General features: G+C 51.3%; 9 protein-coding genes across 9 annotated transcripts; 5 read left to right on the top strand and 4 right to left on the bottom strand.

The window, feature by feature from the left end:
• Window positions 1-1,213: 1,213 nt before the first annotated feature.
• Window positions 1,214-1,608, top strand: CORC01_10567 (uncharacterized protein; the record flags this gene model as incomplete). The annotated part of the gene is made up of 2 exons (XM_022622194.1): window positions 1,214-1,473; window positions 1,530-1,608. The coding sequence occupies 2 exons, from the start codon at window positions 1,214-1,216 to the stop codon at window positions 1,606-1,608; spliced, it is 339 nt and encodes a 112-aa protein (XP_022471273.1).
• A 2,162-nt stretch (window positions 1,609-3,770) lies between these two features.
• On the bottom strand, window positions 3,771-5,817 carry CORC01_10566 (uncharacterized protein; the record flags this gene model as incomplete). Its single annotated transcript, XM_022622193.1, has 12 exons — window positions 3,771-3,968; window positions 4,033-4,184; window positions 4,249-4,373; window positions 4,425-4,531; window positions 4,597-4,857; window positions 4,922-5,027; window positions 5,082-5,142; window positions 5,201-5,219; window positions 5,275-5,373; window positions 5,433-5,507; window positions 5,563-5,611; window positions 5,678-5,817. The coding sequence occupies 12 exons, from the start codon at window positions 5,815-5,817 to the stop codon at window positions 3,771-3,773; spliced, it is 1,392 nt and encodes a 463-aa protein (XP_022471272.1).
• An 838-nt stretch (window positions 5,818-6,655) lies between these two features.
• Window positions 6,656-6,871, top strand: CORC01_10565 (uncharacterized protein; the record flags this gene model as incomplete). Its single annotated transcript, XM_022622192.1, has 1 exon — window positions 6,656-6,871. One exon carries the CDS (start codon window positions 6,656-6,658, stop codon window positions 6,869-6,871), a length of 216 nt encoding a protein of 71 aa, XP_022471271.1.
• Window positions 6,872-8,328: 1,457 nt separating this feature from the next.
• CORC01_10564 (uncharacterized protein) lies at window positions 8,329-8,805 on the top strand (the record flags this gene model as incomplete). The annotated part of the gene is made up of 3 exons (XM_022622191.1): window positions 8,329-8,384; window positions 8,445-8,595; window positions 8,656-8,805. The coding sequence occupies 3 exons, from the start codon at window positions 8,329-8,331 to the stop codon at window positions 8,803-8,805; spliced, it is 357 nt and encodes a 118-aa protein (XP_022471270.1).
• A 2,428-nt stretch (window positions 8,806-11,233) lies between these two features.
• On the top strand, window positions 11,234-12,402 carry CORC01_10563 (DnaJ domain-containing protein; the record flags this gene model as incomplete). The annotated part of the gene is made up of 2 exons (XM_022622190.1): window positions 11,234-11,278; window positions 11,359-12,402. The coding sequence occupies 2 exons, from the start codon at window positions 11,234-11,236 to the stop codon at window positions 12,400-12,402; spliced, it is 1,089 nt and encodes a 362-aa protein (XP_022471269.1).
• A 515-nt stretch (window positions 12,403-12,917) lies between these two features.
• Window positions 12,918-13,865, top strand: CORC01_10562 (uncharacterized protein; the record flags this gene model as incomplete). Its single annotated transcript, XM_022622189.1, has 1 exon — window positions 12,918-13,865. One exon carries the CDS (start codon window positions 12,918-12,920, stop codon window positions 13,863-13,865), a length of 948 nt encoding a protein of 315 aa, XP_022471268.1.
• Window positions 13,866-14,017: 152 nt separating this feature from the next.
• Window positions 14,018-15,392, bottom strand: CORC01_10561 (uncharacterized protein; the record flags this gene model as incomplete). Its single annotated transcript, XM_022622188.1, has 4 exons — window positions 14,018-14,324; window positions 14,532-14,869; window positions 14,928-15,028; window positions 15,080-15,392. 4 exons carry the CDS (start codon window positions 15,390-15,392, stop codon window positions 14,018-14,020), a joined length of 1,059 nt encoding a protein of 352 aa, XP_022471267.1.
• A 580-nt stretch (window positions 15,393-15,972) lies between these two features.
• Window positions 15,973-17,962, bottom strand: CORC01_10560 (major facilitator superfamily transporter; the record flags this gene model as incomplete). Its single annotated transcript, XM_022622187.1, has 4 exons — window positions 15,973-17,352; window positions 17,426-17,438; window positions 17,495-17,594; window positions 17,668-17,962. The coding sequence occupies 4 exons, from the start codon at window positions 17,960-17,962 to the stop codon at window positions 15,973-15,975; spliced, it is 1,788 nt and encodes a 595-aa protein (XP_022471266.1).
• A 1,122-nt stretch (window positions 17,963-19,084) lies between these two features.
• Window positions 19,085-21,360, bottom strand: CORC01_10559 (ubiquitin-like modifier-activating enzyme atg-7; the record flags this gene model as incomplete). Its single annotated transcript, XM_022622186.1, has 4 exons — window positions 19,085-19,543; window positions 19,594-20,925; window positions 20,987-21,095; window positions 21,164-21,360. The coding sequence occupies 4 exons, from the start codon at window positions 21,358-21,360 to the stop codon at window positions 19,085-19,087; spliced, it is 2,097 nt and encodes a 698-aa protein (XP_022471265.1).
• Window positions 21,361-21,556: the final 196 nt, after the last annotated feature.

The following is a 21,556-nucleotide window of genomic DNA, read 5'->3' as shown; positions in this document are numbered from 1 at the left end:
AGAATGCATCTTCCGATATTTCAGGCTGCATTGAGCTCTTCACCATGTCGAAATCAACATGTGATAACTCTAGACTACACAGGGCCCATTGTGTTAGCACCCCCGACTAAGATGTCTACCCGATGGATGCTATCACAGCCTGTCCCGCCAAGATCATCCTCAACTCATTTTCGTCTTTGCAGATGCAATCGCTTTGAGGGAAGAAGTCTCCGGATGACCATATTGCAGCCTCGAAATTATACTGTTCCCAGAAACGGGTTGCTTTTTGTCGCAAACCGGGGCATTATATAAGTCGCGATGAAACAAAGTTTTCTCCATACATGGTTGCACCTTGGCTGCATCATTTAGCCTTGAGTCTGGCATCATGGCAATAACAAGAAGGATTCACACAAATCTCAAAACATCATTCAACATCAACTTTGCTCCAACATGTCACATCTCGCAGCCCCAGCTAAACTCGGCACTTCGGTCGATGGAATTGCTCCTTTAATGCCAGCTCACCAGGTTATCCATGGCTGTCGTGATTGGCATTGGAAATATAAATCATCCCCGGATGAGGGCTAGATAGTCACTGATTCTCCTGTATCCACTTATTCGGGTGGTTGACTGTTCCTTCATGACGACGCAACTCCCAACGAGGTCCACGATTTTGCCCGCTCGGGGAGCGCCAAACTCGCTGTGTCTTCCCGATCTCAGGTCGCCTGTTTCAAAGGCGAGCCCAGGTTTCCTCCCGAAGACTCGCGCGCTCCTTCTTTCTTGGAGCGCATCATTTGTGATAATGCCACCGTTATCTCAGAGTTTTGGGGGACCAGAGGGGTCCTCAACACAGACCAAGATATCATTGACAAACACGTTAGGACCTACTGTCGGATTGGAAGCCCAATTCGACCTCGAGTCAGCGCCAGCGCAGGGGCCATCTGAGGGTCTCTATATCAGCGTTCGACCGGCGATCCAACCTACGGTTGGAACCTCTCTTTTCCACTTCACGCAGAGATCAATACAAGAGTAATTGACCCTTCGTCACCACGGTTCGATCGAACAAATCACCCTGTGATTACGTAAACCAACACCTACTGCTCACACTCGACGCACTTAGTCGTTATCTGAGCTGCTCCGGTACTCCGGTACAGACCCCCAAGAAATTCTTAATCTCCTTGAAGAAAGAATTGATGATAGCGGATGAGGCCTTAGCGAATTCTGTGTTCGTTACGTAATGGCTGCCGTCCTTAACGGACTCACCATTCACACGAAGCCAGAACTTATGGAGTGGACTCGTTTGGTTCTCCAGGATTTCGGCTGCGTCGCTTCCATCTTTGCGAAAGCAACTGCCCAGCTAGGCATCGGCCCGGCGGTAGCCGTCTCCAGCCAGTATGGCTTTTCATCAACAAGGATGGCATTGACTGCGCCGCAATCGAAGCCCGTCATCATGGCTCTGCCACGGAAACTCCTATCCCGTGTCTTGATCTTCGGAGTGTAGAGGCTGGTCTCGCCCAAGATGAGCCAGAGTCAGCTCTGGATACCAAACGTAGGGCCGGCTCAACCGACGCCGAGCATCTTGTCGACTCCCTCGCCGCTTCCCCAGATGAAGTCTTCATCCCCAGTGATTAGCGCTTTATTCTTCAACCGAAGGCTCTTCCTACATTAACTGATAAGCCCTTCGCTGAAGTATACATCGGCGCCAGGCACCGGCTCAAGAGCCATCGAATGACGACCTCTCAACTTCCCCCAACGGTCTGGACTCTATAGCTGGCTCAACCCGCCAGCTCCATCATTGCGCTGCCATCATGTCCGATACCAAACTTATGAAGCTTTTTCATGGGCGCATTGTGGGTTTCAGTTCACTTCGGACTTTAACTGTCAACACGGGCTCTGCTGCCGACGGTGGAGATAATGGATTGATGCAAGCCTTGGGCATTCTTTTTGACACTAAGGGTATTGTTATCTTTGTTGAAGGATTGAACCCTAATTCGGTCTTCTACAAGCTGATGGTGCGTCATGATGGAGCTTACAGTTTACGTTCACCATGTTACATTGAAAGTCGAAGATATTGACGCCGTCTTTGCCGAGGGAAGGGCCAAAGGTTAGACTACTACGGCACACGATTTTAGCTAAAATATGGTCCAACGGGGGTTTTTCAGTTCTTTTTGAAGGATGAAGAAACCGGTTGCATTTTGAAACTGATCGGGCGTGTCAGCAAGGACAGCAAGCCCGAGAATCAGAAAAGGTCATCTTCTGACTCTGTAGACGATGGAGACGTTGTCAGAGGTGCTGAAGCAAATGTTGCTGGCACTTATGCCAACGGACAGGTGGCGTTTCGCACGGCAAATATTGTTTGCTTTAGCTGGGTCTTTGGTTCGATCCGGCTAGCTAGGTCTATGTTGTGGTCCACCACCTAGATATGTCCAAATAAGAAAGCCTTTGTCTCGAGTCTTGTTACATTTCTTTCCCGGAATCTGATCAAAGAAGGTAGTCTGTAATTAGCAGCCGACCTAGTGTGAACTAATCATGCAGAATTGCTGGTTTCAGTCGGCGGATCTTCAACTCGGAGACGTCATCTGAGCAGGCGGCCGATAATTACAACAGCCATCTTATAGCCCATATTTCAACAACTTCACCTTCTATTTTCTTTTGGCTTTAGCTTTCTCCCTAATTTTCATATTTCGGTATGTAGGTCTCTTTAGTAAGATAAGAGGCATGCAAATGACTAAATCATGCCTTATTATTGCGCTGTGAGTGCGCCTTGAGTTGATCTTCTGGCCACAAATTGAAATGACAGTGAAAACGTCGAGCTTGATCAAATCGACCCCGAAGTCCTAGAAGAATGCTGAACGGCCTCTGATTAGGGCTCGGTCTCACTTTGTTGCGGAGAACGATTGCCAAAGTACGCCAACGTTTTGAATTGTTTCGAGAACATAACGGGTTTCTTGCGGGCGAGGCCCACCTCCCAGGCCCGAATACTTGAATGCAGTCAAGTGACAACTCGGGGACTTGTAATCAGGTACGTTTTTTGAATCAACATTAGTTTAGGCGAATAGCCCAGTTGTTAGGTGTGCTGGCTGCCACTTTGCCTGTATCAACGGGACAGCCCTTCCCAGGGTGTATGGATTGTTGCCGTGTGATTATGCTATTTGTCAGATGAAGCCTCTGTGCCTAAGTAAGTGCCTAGGAACAAGGAAGTTATCTTGACGTTTCTAATGTATATAGTCCTGAAGGCTACTTATGTGAATAGTGCGCAACACGCCAGCCCGAGAAAAGCAAACAAAAATGAAGTGAGTACAGTCGTGATATTTTTCCATGCGTACCTTGATTGTTGATCAGCTCTATCAAGCCGCATTCCGTTCTTCTGTCTATGAGTTGAATAGTGACTGTCAGCATGGAAGTGATTTTTGATCAATTACGCTACTCGTGACTGGAGCACAGCAGCTGACGAGCGACTTTCTCTAAGTCGCTAAACAAATGAGTGGGAATGTGGTCCTAGACCCTTCCTGAATATCTCTTGCACTACGCGAGACCCTCGTCACTTTCACCACAACACTAAAGAATGTGATGGGGTAATTTAACAATTAAATTTATTGACTCTTCTCGGCCGTTCCCAGCATTTCACAGTTTTCTCAATGCACACAGGTTTTCCGGGGAAACCCTTTGAAATGATGACTTCCTAGGGAAACCCACACAAACTAATTTACTTCAACCGTTCTTCACACCATAGTGCACACCGCCCATCTGTCGGTCCGTTCGTCAGTGTCATGGCTCATAGATAGGTTTGGTTTTTAACAATTTCTGCACGAAGCACGTACCAAATAGGGGCCAAGATACGTGAGAGGAACTCCAGCATCGGTACTCCAGTAGGGAGGCGTGCCGTAGCCATCCTGATTAGGGCAGTTTTTGAACTCCGGTGGGTTGGAGCGGTCAATCATCAACTGGAACGGATTATAGTCGAAGTTGAACTCGCAGACGGGGAGGTTCGACTAATTGCATGTTGCGGTCAGTGAAAAGATTTGGGAGGAGCGAGAATTAAGAATGGGGACTTACGACGCAACTCAGTGTCAGATCCTTCACATCAAATGCCTCTGAGCCGTTCTTGCCTTGGCATGATTGAGCGTCAATATAGAGCTCATGAGGGGTAGTCCAGTTCTTGGCGAATGCTGCATCCAGGATCGTCTTCATTTGGTCCATGCCAATGTCTTTGTTTGATCTTAGTCTCGGTTCGAGGTGCATCAGTTACATCGCTTGGAAAATGGTACATACCATTTGCTCTCGCAAGGCCATAGGAGTCCTTGCCATCGTACCAGATCGGGCCGCAACAGTTGGATTTATCGAGTTTGGAGCAGTCATACGGGTCAATGGGAATCTTCCGAGGATCAATCCCAGGGCTATAGAATGGTTAGCAATTGTTGATATTTCGAGAATAAGCTTGAACACACTTCTTGACAGCAAAGTAGTCTGCTTGCTGCAGCGCCTGATTGAAAGTCCACTTGAGGAGATCGTGATACATGAAATCGGTGCTCTGAGGCAGACTGGTGCTCATTTTCTATCGTGAAATGGTCAGTCTTAGCGGCCCAGGCGAAGATTCTGCTATGAAATTCATCTTCTCACCTGACTGAAACCGCCGTTGGAAACCATTGAATAGAATGTATCGAAATCGGTTTGAATCTTGGTCAATGCCTCGCCTACGTTCTTTTGGTATTCGTTGACGTTTTCTGAGAGAGCAGCTGAAAGACCCTCCCACGGAACTTCCTGTACCTCCTTGGATGGGAAGAGAATGTTGAAAAGACCAGTTCCACCACCCAAGGTTCCGGCAATAGAGGTAAATACCATGCTAGCACCGACAGAGCTGCCAAGCAGAGGGCCGAGAGCCTTTTACCCCGGACTTTGTCAGAACCATCTTTTTTTCTTTATAGTTAATTTGATTTAGACTCACAGCAAACTGTCCCAGTGCCACAGCATAGATCGGTCCGAACTTGGGCGTATTGGGGTTCCTGGCTCTAGGTGGCGAAACCGTCTTCACGATTTCGGCGACCGCTCCACTGTTGATGGAGAATTAGCAAGCCGGCGAAATAAATTCATCAACATCAACTTACATAGCAGTAGCTTGGCCACCTATCAGAGCTTGGTGGTAGTTGGTAAAGAAAAGGTTAATCGCTTATGTCGCAGTGGCGTCAGTGAGGTGTTCCAAGCAGTCAAGGGCACAAAGTCTCACAGTAAATATTCCAAAAGACCTATCAAGGTATCGTTAGTAAAATTGGAGTTGCTCTGGCTAAAGGCAGAACCTACATAGAATTCCTGGTAGGAAGCATAGGCGGCGGTGCGGCCACTCGGAGGCGGAGTGCATCCATTGAGGGCAATGAAGTCACAACTCCAGGTTATGTAACCCTATTTTCAGGTTAGCCGGGCGCAACTTGGTTCAAGTATCATGGTTTAGTGTGCCATACAGCCGTGTCGAGATAACATGCACCGAATCCCTTGTTTGCCGCCTTACATCTGGCAGAGTTCTTGGACCACCAGTCCTGGTTGTTTTGTAAGCATGAGATGGCATAGATGCGAGCATATCTTTTAGCTTACGTTGAGGTGTTTGTTCATTTCAAGAGTCTCCCAACATCCGGGCTGAATGCTATTTTAACCGAATTAGTATCTAATACATTGTTTTAGCCAATATGTCGAATATCGGATGTCATACCCATCTTCGGAATAGAAGGAACAACTGGCAACGGTGGTATTACGTTTCCAGAGCACCTCGGTCGCATCCCGGGAGACTGAGGCGACCGGTGACGCGCTCACGGCGAGAGAAAAGAGAGCGACAAGGTTCAAGAGAACCATTATGATTGTATGTTGCGAGCTGCAACACAAACGAATGAGAGAATGACAGGCGATAGTGCTGGGCGCTGGGTTTGGGAAAACAACAAGAATCCAGGGCATAGTAAATAAAAGGCAAATCCGTCCACTTCAGCGGCTTGCTGCTGCTGCTCGATGCCTCTTCGGGGACGTGCTCGCGTGATTTCGGGTTCCCCGCAAACTGCGCTAAAGCCACGACTGAGTCCCCAGGAACAAGGTTTGATGAAGGGTGGCTTTTCAAGTATCATCCTGACATGAATCAGGTACACATAAGACTTCGTCCAACTCTGTTAGATTAAAGATAACGCGGCGTATCCAAGTAGATTAGGAGCCAAGTGAGTTAAAGTAGTTAAATTGGCCAACAAGAATTCACGACTCAACGTTCCTCGTTTTCCCTCGGATCCGGTCAAAGCTGCGAATTACCTGGCAACTCATTTAGAGGCTTTCGACTTATATGCTGCCCAGATATACCCTGACTCAATCTCCTACTATCAGCTTTCCCGAGCTCCCGTTCCCACATTTTCCGTCGTTCGTCCGACATTCTTCCTCCGTCTAAGCGCCATTAGGCTGATAAGAGGATCTCAGCACCCAGCACTCGTAGACAAAGCCATCCTCTGCCGTCGAAACTATCACCAACTCCCAGAAGATTCGCTTCAACATTGGCTCCTCTGTTGCCCATCATGCGATCCACTTTCATTCTTCAACTTTTTGCTACTTCAACATACGTCACTGTCGCAGCAGCTGGCAGTTGCTGCTGGGGCGATAACTGGTCCGACACCAGCTGGTTATGGCTCAAATGGGACGAACCCGCACAAGTCGTTAGATGCGGCTTGAGTGGAACATTCCCCGCCGGCACGAAATGCAGCGTCGAAAACTCCAAAGACTCAAATGGCAACCTCCAAGCGTTGACAAACGTCACATTTGGCGGTTATCCCGCCCCTTTCAAATTTCGCATCGGCATCGACCCAAACAGCTGCGACACCTTGCCCAAAGAGAAGGTCACTACTGGGTGGGAGGGATGGGGAGCATATCTTTTTGATGGCCATCACCTCACGTCCCAAAGACTAGAGTCGTGCACCCAAGCTGGCTCGGCATAGCCCAGAGACTAAAGGTAAGAAGTCTGATTACTCTACAAGATCGGGAAACAATCTAACAACATTCAGAACCCATTTCAAGGAGTGCGAAAATTGTTGGGGAGCCAGCGACAGTCGTTGAGCTGGAGGATAGGTCGTTGAACTCGTTATTGGAGAACTTTAGAAGCGGCGTCGAAGTGACCGTGTTGCTTTTTTCACGTATAAGAATACTCGCAGAATGTCCCAAATTTCTAATGATAGATCATGTCTCAGTGCTGCATGTTTCTCATTCCACTATCTCATAGACTGGAATAATTGGCACTGTCCGTAATGACCAGAGTTGCTCTGTGGAAGTCAATCCTGTATGCACTCTTGATCGAACCGTTGATCCATCTACTTTCTTCTGCCATTGCTCGACACTCGAGTCTGCTTCTTTCTGCCCATATCGTCACGCGACTTCTTCTTCTCAGCATGCACGGGCGTCAACTCTGCGTCCCCCTTTTCATCGCCTTGGTTGATAAGGAGGCACAGGCACACACGTGTAAGGTTTCCCATACAAGTGACGTTAATATATGTCATTCAATATAGCCGCGTGAGTTGATAGAGGGGACCAAGGAGTCACGCGTCGCCAGGGAATGGATCCAGGAACCTGCCTGTTTTCGCGAGTATTCTTTGCGGAGTGTGGTTCAAGAGATAAGCGGTCTCGCTCAGGTGCCGTGATCCGTTGATCAATGCTGCCCATACTGGTTGTCTAAGTAATTTATTTTACCTTTCTATATCAAACGCTCGGCCGTTGTCTGAGCCGCTACTAAGCCTCTGCCCAAGTATCCGCTGGGACTGACTCGCGGAACGGCCGTTCTATCTTTAACTTTCTCAGCTCGCCCATCACCCCGCGAAACGAGGAATTCGGGAAACGGAGCTGAAATAGCAACGGCCGGAGGCGGTCTCGTTCATCATGAATTGATTAATGATAATTGAGGTAATAGATAAAGTCGACTTGCAGTAGCCTTCTGGCGTCATTGAACGGCGGCATCATCGGATACCGCGGACAAACGATTCAGGTCGGATTATTCCCTATCGCAGTGGAGAAACCCCCAGAGCAATGGCCAAGCTGCTGCCATTATCCCGGCATTTCCTTAGTTTATTAACTTGAATTGGTTCACGCGTCAGGGACCATCCTTATCTGGCACGGGCATCGAGCTACTCAAACGGCAATTGAACTCTCCCGCGTTTCCTAAATTACGCCTGCTCCCATTCCAGAAACAGATGCAGGTACATAAGTTTGTTCTAGACCACAGAGGATCCCAGCCCTACTGTACTTGACACCCTCACATCACTCCCGCAACCATAAATGCATCGCACACACAGCTCTCGCCCTTACTTTCCTCACTCCTCTCCCGTGTTAAATCTGAAATCCAACAAAATGTTTGCAAAACTTCTCTTCTTTTGCCTCTCATTGGCTCTCCTCAACTTCCCAGTGTAAGTCATTCTCACAGACAAGCCAAACTCAGGTAGCTGGGCCGTTTCTAACAGAACCAGAGCGCTTGCAAACCAACACTCGATGTGCTACTGTGTCGTAAACGATTATTCTCACAAGTGTCTCACTATTAAGGCATGTGAGGTGTACAAGTCATCGAAACAGATCTTTGAGGACAACCCGTCAATCGTCAACACCACAATGCTGTGGCATGTAAGTTTATCCCAAGCTCCCTGGCGGGCCTTGAAGATGGTGCTGACGTGTGCGATGTAGGTCTGTGCATCCTTGGCTCCGGACAGTGGCGGTCGTACACAGTACGTGAGTGGATTTGGCGGTAACGAGTTCAAAGACGCTTGCATACAGGCTCAGAACTCCGGTGTATGTGCCGACTCTGGCGGTGGCATTGGATCACTTTGCCATTAAGTTTGGATCTCACCATGATACCAAGTGAAGGGGGGACGTGCAGGCACAAAAGAGAGAAATGATACCATTAGCATCGACCGAAATATTGGGATGATTTTCGCCAGCGGGAGCCTATTGAAGGATTGATTGACTCAGGACGGGACATGATTGAGAAATAAGCGTCTTGGACTTGATATTCACAGCCTGAGATTAGCAGGCGTTATTACAAAAGTCTTTGAAAGGCTTTTTTTAATGCTAAATGTATTAAAAACACTGAATTCCTGGTTTCTCATGCTTCAGGGATAGTAAGGTCTGATGAACCTCAAGATTCAAAGACTCGTAAATGCTGTTAGGTCGCAAAGGGTTTCCTAGCTTCACATTTCGAGTTGTCAACCGAGTATGTTTCCGTGGAACAACTCTGCCCTCAGAATCCCACCACCGAATACATAAATGTAACAGACCACCCAGAGGCCTCTCCCGCTTCGTCGAATTTTCAAGTGACACGCTTTCTCCCAAGCGTTCCATCCAAAATTCTCGAGACCTTATCCTTAGCAAGCTCCGTGCCACAATGTTAAGATCTTCTTGTCATCTTTCAGATATCCAGCCTGGTAGACAGGACCGGGTGACACAAAGCAGAATACATGTTTCAAAACTTCCAAATTTGAGATTTTAATTGTCCAAGAGAGCTCTAGGTAGTATCATGTAAAATTGCAGCTGGATATTTAACACCAATGCCGTCTTCTTTGAACCATCATACCTAGATGTCAGGTGCCTGGCATGACAGTCTGACTAAGGGGGTCCACTGGGCCCCTACTAGTATAAAAGGGGTCAGGGGCGCAGACTAGAAAGGGCTCTCTTTATCGATCGTCAATATACACACCTATCTTTAAGTGGTCCTCTATTCGTCTTTCACGTCTCGCCGATGACCCTGCGCTAGACGCCAAAAACGCGCTGTTTTGACAGACCAGATGTATCATAGCCCTCAGCCCAATCCTGAAGACTCCATCTGCCTCCTTGCTGACAAGGAGAACGCCTAAAGGCTTGCCATAGGCAGACTTTCCAAAACCAAGCCACTTCCTGTGTTGATTGTTGGTCTTCACAGGGTTGTATTCAATTTATTATCAGTAATGCAACCTACTAAAGGTGTTCAATTCGTGGTCTTGGCTTGTGGGACCTGTTAAAACCAGTGCGAACAACTTCTTGCAACTTGTGGTTTTGACATCCGCGTAGGGGATTCGTAGAGTAGCAATCGGCTCGTATACTCTGCACCGTCTGAGATCTAGGCATTGCAGGTAATTTTGAGCTACTTTTCAAGATAATCAACATCGTGATTCAATTGTAGATGTTGGAATAACGCCACAAACATTCCGACGAGGGAAATCATGCCATTAACCACGAAATGGGATACACAGACCAAGGCTAAGCTTTTACCCGAAGTTTGATCATTCCGTTAGACTCCAGAAGACTATCGTCCGCTGACTGACATGGGCTCCCTTTCCAAATTCCTGATTACATAACGAGGTAGTCAGGAAACTCTCCGCTAATCTGACACAGAGCACAGATAGGTTTGAGGGGTGGCCCGGGTGGGCAGAAGGTTCAGCGCATTCACTTCTTGTAGGCGGGCAACTGAATTCGGCCGATATTTCCACCGTGGATTGGCGTAAAAGGGGAACCGCCAAGAGATAACCAAATCCTATGACCAAGTCCTGTGACCGATCAAAGCTGTCTCTTTTTCTTGCATTTCGCTATCAACTTCTATCGTGGGCATGACATGAACTTGATCGACCACCATAGCTTCAAATAATCTAGTCTCACACTCAAATTGGTGATCAAGAATTGTTGGAGAAGAGTGATTTCTGATTCCTCCTTCATAAAACTCTCAGTATCTATCCTACAGACCGTGATGTTCGGCACGGCATCAAGGAAAAGAAAACAGGCTATTAGAATCGCAATCACACAGGGAGAACGTCCGAGTTCCCGAGCCCCATTCGCTTTGACCAACGTTGACACGCTCCAGGGATTCGATGGGCCAGTAAGCTGCAAGATGAAATGGACTGTTTCATAGAAGAAAAAGAGGAAGACGAGGGTCTCTGCAGTGCACAGGCATGCCAAACGGCCACATAACGGCCTCCGAGTTGCGAAATTGAAGATTCATGCAGATGTTAGATGAGATGGCGAGTTCGGATGACATAAGCAAGATGCTGGCTGGCCCGCTCCCCAGATTGGCAGGGATCAGGCCTCAGCTCCAGGACCCATAAATAATGAGGTCAGCTTTTGGCAGTTGGCAATGACCGAAAACGCCAGCAAGTCAGTAAGCTCTATCGCGAATTGACATCACAACCATCAACCGTTGACCAAGCGTCCTGCAACAACTTTCCGCATACCCCTCCCACTTTCAGCCTCGCGCAAGAACCCCGAATCGCCCTTGAGTGATGCGCACATCATCATAATGTCAAATGTTCTCTCCCTCCTAGGCTGGGCATTCTTGCCCAACGTACGTAATCCCGCCACGAGAAACCCCCCCATCCTTCCTCTCTACGACATTGAATTTCGCAACGACTAACCTCTTCACAGCTAGTCACCGGCTGGGTACAAGCAATCTACTACGGCCTGGCCATCCGCGCAGGCGATCCCAAGCCGCAGCCCGGCACCGCAAAATACGCAACCCACCGCCGCCGAATTCACATTCTCGTGGTCTCCTTCTACCTCCTCTACACCCTGATCGAGGCCGACCGCACCCTCCGCCTACAAGGCACCTTCTACACCGACCTCGATGTCGCCGCCAGCGCCCCCGTCCGCATCATCAAATCCCGCTTCCGCCGGCTCGCGGCCGTCTACCACCCGGACAAGGTGGGCAGCAGCGGCGCCGACACGGGCGCCGCCGCCGCGCGCTTCATGCACCTCAAGACCGCCTCCGAGACCCTCTCCGACCCGGCGCGCCGCTTCGCCTACGAGCGCTTCGGTCCCGAGGTCGGCGCCTGGCAGGGCTGCAAGACGATTCACGACTTTGTCGCACGCGGCATCATGCAGGGAACGATTCCCTACTACGGCCTCGCTGCGGCTGCGACCTACGGCTTGAGTCTGCTGGGGTACCTCGACTGGGGACGATACTGGCGATGGATCATTCTCCTCACCTTCCTCGTCGCGGAGCTCATCGTCGTCACGCGGCCCGAGATGCCACCCTTCCTAGCCATCGTCAACACGGTGCTGAGTACCGCCTTGCGCCGCCCACCATATCTCCAGTTCCAGCTAGTCTCGCTCGCGCGTCAGGCGGCGGTAACGATCTACATCGCCTTTGGCCAGCTCGGTCCCCTGTTGAATCCCCAGGGCCAGGCGGCGCAGAAAGCGGCCGAGAGCTCAGCGGCCGCGGTCGACGAGGGCCTGCAGCGGCTCGAGATGATTGCCCGCGGTCTGGACGGCGAGACGAGCAGGTTGTTGGAGATGGAGATGACGCCCTTTATCGGCGACAAGGAGGCCCTCAGCAGCGTGCGTGCCAAGGTCAAAGATTGGCTGGTTCAGAACACCATCAGAGCGGACCCGATGGTCAGGGACGCGATCGGCAAGCAGTTCCAGAAACGCAGGGTCGACGCTCCGGCTCGTGCGAAGGGTAACAGATAGAGCAACCAAACAACAGACGCATATCAATTTCTAGAGAATCACCAATCGGGAGTTTTCATCCCATTTGCATACCATCCAAGATGACACAAAAGGTTCCGTCCCTGATGTGAGATGCTACTTGTTCTATTCAAATGATTGTTTGGTGTAACCACCATGGTTGACAGTTGGAGACAGCCAGGTGCTGCCTCGATCGTACCTATAACCCAGCAATCTCGATAGCGTATATGTATTTTTCCGCTATCTTGAAGGTCACTGGGCCGTCAATCGATCAGATAGCCCATAGAAACACCCAGCATCGTGAGAACAACTAAAGTGTGGCGCATGTGGCTGGGATATGTGGCTCAAATGAGGTTTGAAAATCTCTCAATTCAGACGCATTCACCACCAAGTCATGGCAGTCTGACCGCGCGTCACGAGGCATTCATTAGGACGAAAAGAAAAGAAAAAGGGGAAAAAACTACAATTGACAACCAAGGCTTCAAGGTGTTAATAAGCGAGGGACAAATACAGTCACAATGGCAGCCGCGGCAACATCATGGCACCTCCTACCACCCGACCTGATCGAACACCAAATCGGCCAAATCGATCTCCTCACAGCAATGTACCCCACCAAAGACGAGGTCTTCATCGACAAGGACTCTGAAGAAGCGCTGCAACGCCTCAAGGCGCATGTCGAAGAGGACTCATCGACGACACCGTTCAGCCGCACACCAACAGTGACGCTACTACTCACCCTGACCATCCCGGAACCAGAAGAGGATCCTTCACCACCACCATCATTATCATCCCCCAAAACCCTGCAACTGGACATCAGCGTACCCTTCTCATACAAAATAGAAAACAACGCACCACCGCCAGAAGAAGCACCCAGGATAAAAGTCAGAATACGCCAGCCATCGTGGCTCAACCGCGCAGCCACCACACATCTCAACTCACAAATCCCAGACGGTGACGAGGACCTCTTCAGCATCATAGAGTCAATCAACGAAGAAGCAGTCACCTATCTCAAAGAAGCAAAAACAGCAGAAGCCGACTCGGTAGTCTCGGCGGCTGGCAGCGAGGCAGGTCCCCTGGTACGGGTATGGTTCTACTTCCCCTCCATCTCGACCCGCTCCAAGCGCGACGACTTCATCATCAATGCCCCCGGATACCACCTTACAGGCTTCCTTTATGCCGGAAAACCTGGACTCTTGTGCCTGGAGGGTGGATCACAGAGCATCGACGACTACATGAAGTTTATCAAGACGGAGAGCTGGGGCGATATCCCCGCGCACCACAAAAAGGTCACCGAGAGGCACCGTGAAAAGGACATTAAGACGAGAGTGTTTGCGGACATGCAAGAAATTACAGACTCTGTAGGCGAGAGGAGAGGACAGAGGGCTAACAGGGGCGACATGAAGGCTGTGGAGGGGTGGCTGTTGGAACGTGGACTTGGAGATGCTTTTGCAAAGGTGTTGATGTAGACGGTGGTCGGTCAAGCCAGCTATCGATTACTTTTTCGGAAACCATGTATTGTCAAGGGATCTAGACGTCTTCCTTTTCTAACGCAACGAATCATCGCCATCATTGTAGAGATGCAGCTGACGACAGTGTCATCGCACCTCAACTTTATTGATCAACGCAGATCGACCTTGGCAAATTTGTCATTCTCCATCCTCGCCGCCAGTTGGGTCATGGAGGCATCATACCCCATGGCCATGGTCGTCAAGGCGACTTGATACAAATCCCGCTCAAGCCTGGTGTCCGGTGCCTTCGACACCAAAGCCATCATGTCTTTATGACTAGTCCCACAGTTGATCTCCATGTTGTGGCGTATGGTCTCCTGCATCTGCTGGATTCTTGTAAGCTTGTCCTCCTCGGCGTCAGTTGCGGGTCTTGGCGAGCGGTATGGTGTACCCGCGATGTACGCTGCATGCGATATGCTGTAGTAAGAGCAGAGGGCAGGTTTGGAAAGAACGCCAAGACGGCATGATTCGAGAAGCGATTCCAAGTCCTTTGACTAGTTAGGACCGAAAAGCAGCTGCATGTTCCCAGGTGTGTCTTTGCCTGTCAGCGTCAAGCGTAGAAGAGGCGCTCTGTGGCTCGTTAGATGCCGATTTCCTAGAGGTTGTTTTCAATCGAAAGCTTACAACAGCCCATTATCCGGGCTAGCCTTCGCATTGGGGATAGCAATGTTGAGAGAAAGCATCAGCACTTGAGCCTCGGGTGACGTCCGCGCGACAGTGTTATAATAGCGAAGTGCATTTAATCTGGAGTCTTTGACATGAGCAGGTGGTGCTCCAGAGCTGTCGTCTTTTCGGCCTTGAACAAGACAGACGGGCATGTGAGTCCCCCAATGCTGGAACTGGCATTCTTCCGAGTGGTACCAGGCTTTGAGGCATCCGGTGCACTTTCTCAGATCCGGAAGGAATTCCTTGGAGTAGCCACAGCCGTGACATCTCGAACGATCGCCAGGTAATATGGCCAGCTTTGAGCCCGAGCGTCAGCAGGTTGAAATGTAGTTTCGTGGATGTTTGAGAAAATACCTGAGCGACTGCTGGCTTGATGCAAGAAAACATCTTGTCTATGGCATCACTCTCCTCAGATGAGCATGTGCCACCGATGTGACAGCGTTCCTCATCGACGCCTAACTCGCTGAGTCTGTGTCCAAGAGCAGCGGCCAGCTATGAATCAGTACAAGTCCAAGTCCATGGTGCCAACGGCTCAACATCATCTGAATAGGAGTATGAAGGGTAACTGCTGCCGTTGATGAATGCGTCGATGAGCCGCGGGGCCAGGCACTTGGCTTTCTCGGATCGGGTCATCGATGGCCAGTCGACCAAAGGCCCAATCACCATGCCGCAAACGGTTTGCGGCATAACGAAGATTACCACATCGGTGGGCGGTAGGACGTCGATACGACGAGACCCGATGACCCAGTGGTTGGGTGCGCCGCAATCTAGTGTTTGTGGCCGAGGGAGAGTGTTGAATTGTTGCACGTCGATATCCATGCTTGGCAAGGGACAGATGTTGTTCGTCGAAGTAAGGAGAATGCAGTCTAAGCAAGATGATTGAAACCGAATGATGAAATGCCTTTGTGCCTTTTCTGCTTGTTGTTGACGGCCCAGGATGTTAACGGGAAACCCATATTGAAGACTGACCCATCGAGATCAACAACACGGAGCAAACCAGCTCTAATCAGGCCCATGGCAAGAGTAATACTGGCTCATGGTTAGCATGAGAGAGCACTAGGAAGGTGAATGGTACCAAGTGGAAGTTTCTCAGCTAGGCAAGTGGACAATGTTAAAGGTGCCTTCCGCCGCAAAAGCGGAACGATTCAAACAGCAGGCTCGAGAGAGCACCTCAAGTCCAGGAGAAACGCAGGTCCACTTGATGCGTCGGCAGGCTCATAGGGCTGCCATCTTACCCCATCTCGGCACAAAGTCTTCACCAGGGCCAACCGCTTGTCAATAATCGTCCGCAGGAAGATAGTAAAAAATAGATGAAAAAGATATCACAGAGTCTGAGCAAATAAATCAGTTTTATGTACCAGAGAACTCGCACCAGCCCTATAATCAGACAGTCCAACAATCACAACCTCTGCCGACCTCTCGTCTCGATGGGAATCAGACACATCCCAACAAACGCTGCCAAGATCAACGCCCCAGACAGAAAAATCGGCGTCGTGACCCCGTCGCCCGGTATGTTCGCTGCCAGCAGCGGCGCCAAAAGCCCCATCGCCCTGTTCAAGAAGCTCGCCACGCCCGTCCCGGCCCCGCGCACCGGCGCCGGGAAAATCTCCGGCGTGAAGGCGTAGAGCACGCCGTACATGATGTTCTGGGAGAAGGCCTCGACGCAGGAGAAGAAGAGCTGCGAGGCGGGCGAGGTGCCAAACTTGACGAACAGGAAGAGGAAGACGGCCGACACAAAGGACGAGCACGCGAGCGTGCCGCGGCGCCCTAGCCAGGGAGATTTCTGGTCGACAAGGTAGGCTGCCAGCAGGCTGCCTGGCACACCGACGGCGGAGGTGATTGCGTAGGTCCGATATGTGTCTGGCGTGATTGGTGTAGCTCCTGCGTCTGGGGAGCCCTCGGGCGGAGGGGCGGCACCACCGTGGGAGAGATATTGCGGGAGGAAGGCGTTGAAGAGGGGGTAGCCCATGCCGATGGTCGCCCAGACGAACCAGACGATTACGGTAGCGAGGCCGAGCGTCCGAGTTTTGAAGAGGGGTCGAAGGCGATCTGCAGAAAAGGCCTTCATCCTCTCGCGCAGAGCGTTTGTGGCGAGACCCGAGCCGCGGAGCACTCCCGAGCGGCCACTTCTTGAATGCTCCTCATCCTCGTCGGCCACCCCATCGACCACAGCATCCAGGATCTCTTCGGTCAACCAAGTCTTTGCGCCGTTGCGAAAGGCGATTCCATGAACGACGCCAATAGCTTCAGACTGACGTCCCTTTGAGAGCAAGAACTTTGGAGACTCAAATAGGCGGAAGACGAAAAACCGCACAACAAACATGGCGAATGTGATTAACCCAATCGTCAGCACGAACCTCCGCCATCCTTGTTCAGGCGGCCAGTTTGCAATGAAATACCACGCCGCCAGCGACGAAGACAGCTGACCGACCGGCCACCACACCGAAAGAAGGGTTAGCAGACTGCTCGATGCGTCGGGCAAGAACTCAAGGAACAGCGCGCCATCCACGGGCAGATTTCCGCCGACACCGAAACCGAGGGCCGCGAAGAGAACATTCACCCAGCCCCACGTCGGTGCGAAAGCCAGGAGGATACCGAAGACGCCGGTGATGAGCAGGGTGAGATTGAAGGCGATGCGACGGCCGAGGACGTCGGAACCGATACCCCAAATAAAAGAGCCGAAGCAGAGTCCGAGGAAGATGGACGACGTCGTGTAGCGGACGCGCTGTTCTGAGATGCCAAACTCGGCGGACAGAGATGGTAATGTGAGTGCAACACCCTGCGGTTGAAATTAGTACCGCTTGAAGATACCGGGGTAGCTACTCTGGAACCGAAACTGATGCTGAACTTACGTGCATCCACAGACTAGGAAATTTTGGTCAATGCCATTCTCATCATAGCCATCAGACAGCGAGACTCACTTATCTGCAAACCATCCAAATCCACAGAGGACGAAGAGTTGCCAGTTATACCTCCCCATGCCAATATCCTGGATCGCCTTGTTGATGAGCTTCGACTTTACTATCCCCCACGTTAGCGCCCATCCGACCAATGCATCGGCACTTCTTTAATGCCTCAAAGATTACAAACTCACACTCGTACTCAGTCCATCGACCCTGCCCACCTCTTCTGACTTCCTTTCTCAAACCCTCGATGGTATACTCAGCAGCGTTCATCTCCAGCATCCCCGCGGTCTCACCCTGGTCCTTGCCATCATCCTCGGCGTTGTCGTCGTGCTCCTCGCTCGGCCGTTCCTCGAATTCGCACTTGCCCGTCCGGGCTGAGTGACTATGCAGATGGGCTTCTTCGAGGGGGACCACGACGCCTAGGTAATCATTGACGGACTCAGGCTGATCCGACGCCAGGCGCCTGATGATGGAGCGCAGCATATCTGTGGATTCTGAGCGTAACTTTGCTAAGAATGCAAAGTCACAGAGTTGGGTTTTGCGCGCTCGTATCGATTTGGATATTGAATCGAAAGCAAGTGACGCACGCGATTACGATGAGTCTCAAACTCAGAGTCGAGGTTTCCGATGGATCCGCCGCCTGTTGCCGTCCTCTCGCCTCCAACCTTAAATCGCCGGAATCGTCCCACACCCCCCTAAACGGTCTCCAGACATTCGATACGTGAGTACGTCCTGGATTTTGGCTTCTCTTCTATATTTTCCGATGGATGAGCGTAGATGAAAAGACCCAAGACATAAAGATGATGGTACACAATATGAAGAGATGAATAGGTTGGAACACAAGTGTCTCCTCGCCTCAGTCGCCAAATGGAGTCGGCTGCTCTGTCTTACGTTGGCACTTGGCCCCGGCACACCTGACTAAAAAGAAATGCAAGCTGTGCCTTAGCGCACTTAGGTAATCCTCCGCCACGCCCAGGTAGCGTCCATGGCGCCGTCAGGAACCTGGGGCGTGCCGCAGGGGAGGCTCCTCTCCAAGAATAGGAGGTACTTTTTGAGATTTGGACTCCCTAACAGAGCTACGTGTATCCGCCATGCAAAAAGTCTTAGGTGGACCGGTATTTTTGGGGATCCGAGAGGTCGCGGAATGGCTGCATCCCTCGCGGTCACGGGCGGGAAGCAGAGGGTCAAGCTAGTGTGGGGAACCCTGTCATCTGCACATCTCTCGCCTTATGGCCCAAAGCTGCATGGTGTGCGATTGTGCACAATTTAGCCAACACTGAGCTCGTACCTCATATCAACATCGAGAAATGAAGAACCGTGAAATGGGCGGGTGGATGTGTCGCCTATCAGCTGATTGGAACCCATTCATTCAAGAGCTGCAAATGGTGTTCCGCCTATCTCGCTAAACCGGCGAAACACGGATAGGTAGGTTCGCCATACCCAGGTAGTTCCAACCCTCGGAAAGGAAAATCCCAAAGAGACTCTATGAATGCCAAGACGCCAACAATCTCCTTTGCCAGATTCAAACGCCTCGTCTATCCCGCCGTGACACCTCATTGCAAAAAAGTCGTCCATAATTCGTCTATTGCTTGAGGACCCGAGAAGTCAGATCAACTCTCCGTCCCCGTCATCCGCCCCGTCCTCCTCCTCTTCCCAATCCATATACGCCGCCCGCTTCTCAGCCTCCCGCTGCACCTCCGCGAGCCCAGATAACTCGGCAACAAAATCCTTCTCCAAAAGCGCCTTCTTGACGAAGCCCCAGCCATCGTTTCGGTAGGCCTCCAGGATGGGAGGACCACACGCACTGCAGCACGGGTACGACTCTCCGCGAATCACCTTATTATTGAAACTATGCAGGTAGCCGCGGACCGTATGAGGCACCAGTCCTAGAGCATGGTCCACGGGATCCTTCTCGTCTGCCGAGGTCTGGGGCGCTGGCGCGTGTTGCTTGAGGGGGTGCTGGAGTAGACTGGCAAACAGCTCTACGAGCAGTGCCGACGCGATCGCCGCGACACCGGGTCTAGTTACCGTGCATTGCTGATCCAGGGTCTGGTCTTTTTGCGACTGCGAAATGTTAGCTGGAGCATTCGACCTCGAAGGGCAGGTCTACTCACATCGGCTGGTGTAACCACGTCGTTGCAAAAGTAACAACCCAGTGTCTTGCGCTCTTTATCCTCTGACTGGACATCATTCGGTTCCGCACCGTGCCGCATCACCACAAAAGAGTCGAAACCAAGCGCGGCGTTTAGGACAATCTTACCGGTGGCTTTGCCCAGAACACTCGGAAGCCACCTCGACTCTCGGCTGTCCATCAGGAGGAAGATGGCGTCGTGCTCATCAATCAGCTGCTTCAACTTGTCGTAGTCCGCCTTACTCCTGGCCTCATCTGTGAAAGGGTGGCCCAACATGGGAACCGACAGGACGTGACCCTCACTCTCAACACCGGGATAAATCCTCTTCAAGGCATCTGCAGCCCGCGTTGCCTTGAATTTGCCGCCTTCCAGGCAGTCCTCGAACTCGAACAAGGGCTGCCGTACGGGGTTCGAGTACGATACGCGTCCGTAGTCTACAAACGTGATCTTCCGGACGCCCCAGCCCATCAGGTTTCTAGAAACGTAGCTTCCTAACGTACCGGCACCTAGCAACAGGCACTTGGTGGATTTGATGGTGTCCAGGTCCAGATTCGGTGAAATCCTCCATTTCATGAGTTTGAGGTTCAGATCCACGGACTGGTCGGCAAGTCGTGTCGGATCCATATACTCCCCGAGATTGGCGATCCTGGCTCGCAATTTGCCCTCTCCATCTCGCTCCCAGCCTGTGACCTTGGGCATCTCAGCCACCGCAAGTGGCTCTACCGGATCCATCTCCAAGGGCAGGATGATGCTTCTAGCCGCATGCCTACTGGACCTGATATCGCGGTAACACAAGATTTGTACCTTTGTCTGGCGGAACCGCTGCCGAACAAGCCAAAGGAGGTTCCTCAGTGGCCATGACGGGTTCTCGGGGTATGTCGACGGGTCGACGAACGAAACGTATCGGTCTTCCTCGGCAACGTCATCGAAAAATCCGTTTTCGAAATCTCCGAGGTTGGCAACCTCCCACACGTAGCCAAAAGAATCGTTGAGGTCGTGGAGATCGCTATTCGCGTCCTTATCTAAATCGCTAACATCCACACCTCTCGCCTTCTTGGCGAGGAAGAAGCCGTTCTGCCTCTTGTCGCGGTTGGCTTGCCACGTGCCCACTCGATCGACCAGCGCCGTGCTCTCCTTAGGATCAAGGCGACCGATCGGCCCTGTCCGCTTCCACTGGGGATCCGAGTGCAGCGCCGGGAACGCGAACCAGTATGTGAACTTGTACTTCTTCAAGTCGGCGTAGGAGAGGATGGTGAAGGAGGAGAGGAGGGAGGGTACGGAGTAGATGGTGCCGTCGTTGATGGCGTCCCATACCTGAACAGAGGACAGTTAGAACTCGCACAGGTGTCTGTCGGTAATTATGATCTAAGCTTACATGTCTCGCTGCTAATTTCAGCATAGCTTGTTTATCCGTATTCTTGAAGTCCTCGATCGTGTTGACGTTCTTGATCCAGCCCTCAGCGCGGACATGCTCGTCGTTGGGCCTACTCTCCTCGTCAGTCCCGAACTGATCCTCGCGAAGCAGACTTCAAGCTCTGCAATAGCACCTTACTGGTCGCTGGTGAGGGCATTCCCAAGGATGGACATCTTGCAGCTCTGGCCTGGTTCAACAGGTAGAGCAGTGTACTGGCCCAGCACGCGGCGCGCCGAGTCGTCTAGCTTATCATGTTCGAGCTTTGAGGAGAAGAGGGCGGCGTAAAACGGCAGCTCGATCTCGGAGGAGAAAGGCGCGTATTGGATTGCTGCCATGGTGGGCGAGCTGTGGTGGGCGCGCACTCTTTTTGCGCTCGGTTGGAAATGTGGGCGGTCTTCGCTATGGGGTGCGCCGCAACTCGGTATCCGGGCTGTGCTACGATATTGACACCGGGAGAATATCCTAGATGTCGGGTTTACTTTGGAACTTTGGGGATGTAGGAGTGCAGACCGAAAGCAGGTCTTAATTTGG

This window comes from Colletotrichum orchidophilum (assembly GCF_001831195.1).
Source record: "Colletotrichum orchidophilum strain IMI 309357 chromosome Unknown Scaffold_106.1, whole genome shotgun sequence".
Taxonomy (NCBI): domain Eukaryota; kingdom Fungi; phylum Ascomycota; class Sordariomycetes; order Glomerellales; family Glomerellaceae; genus Colletotrichum; species Colletotrichum orchidophilum.
Note: the sequence above shows the minus strand (reverse complement) of the source record. Positions and strands in the feature narration are given on the sequence as shown.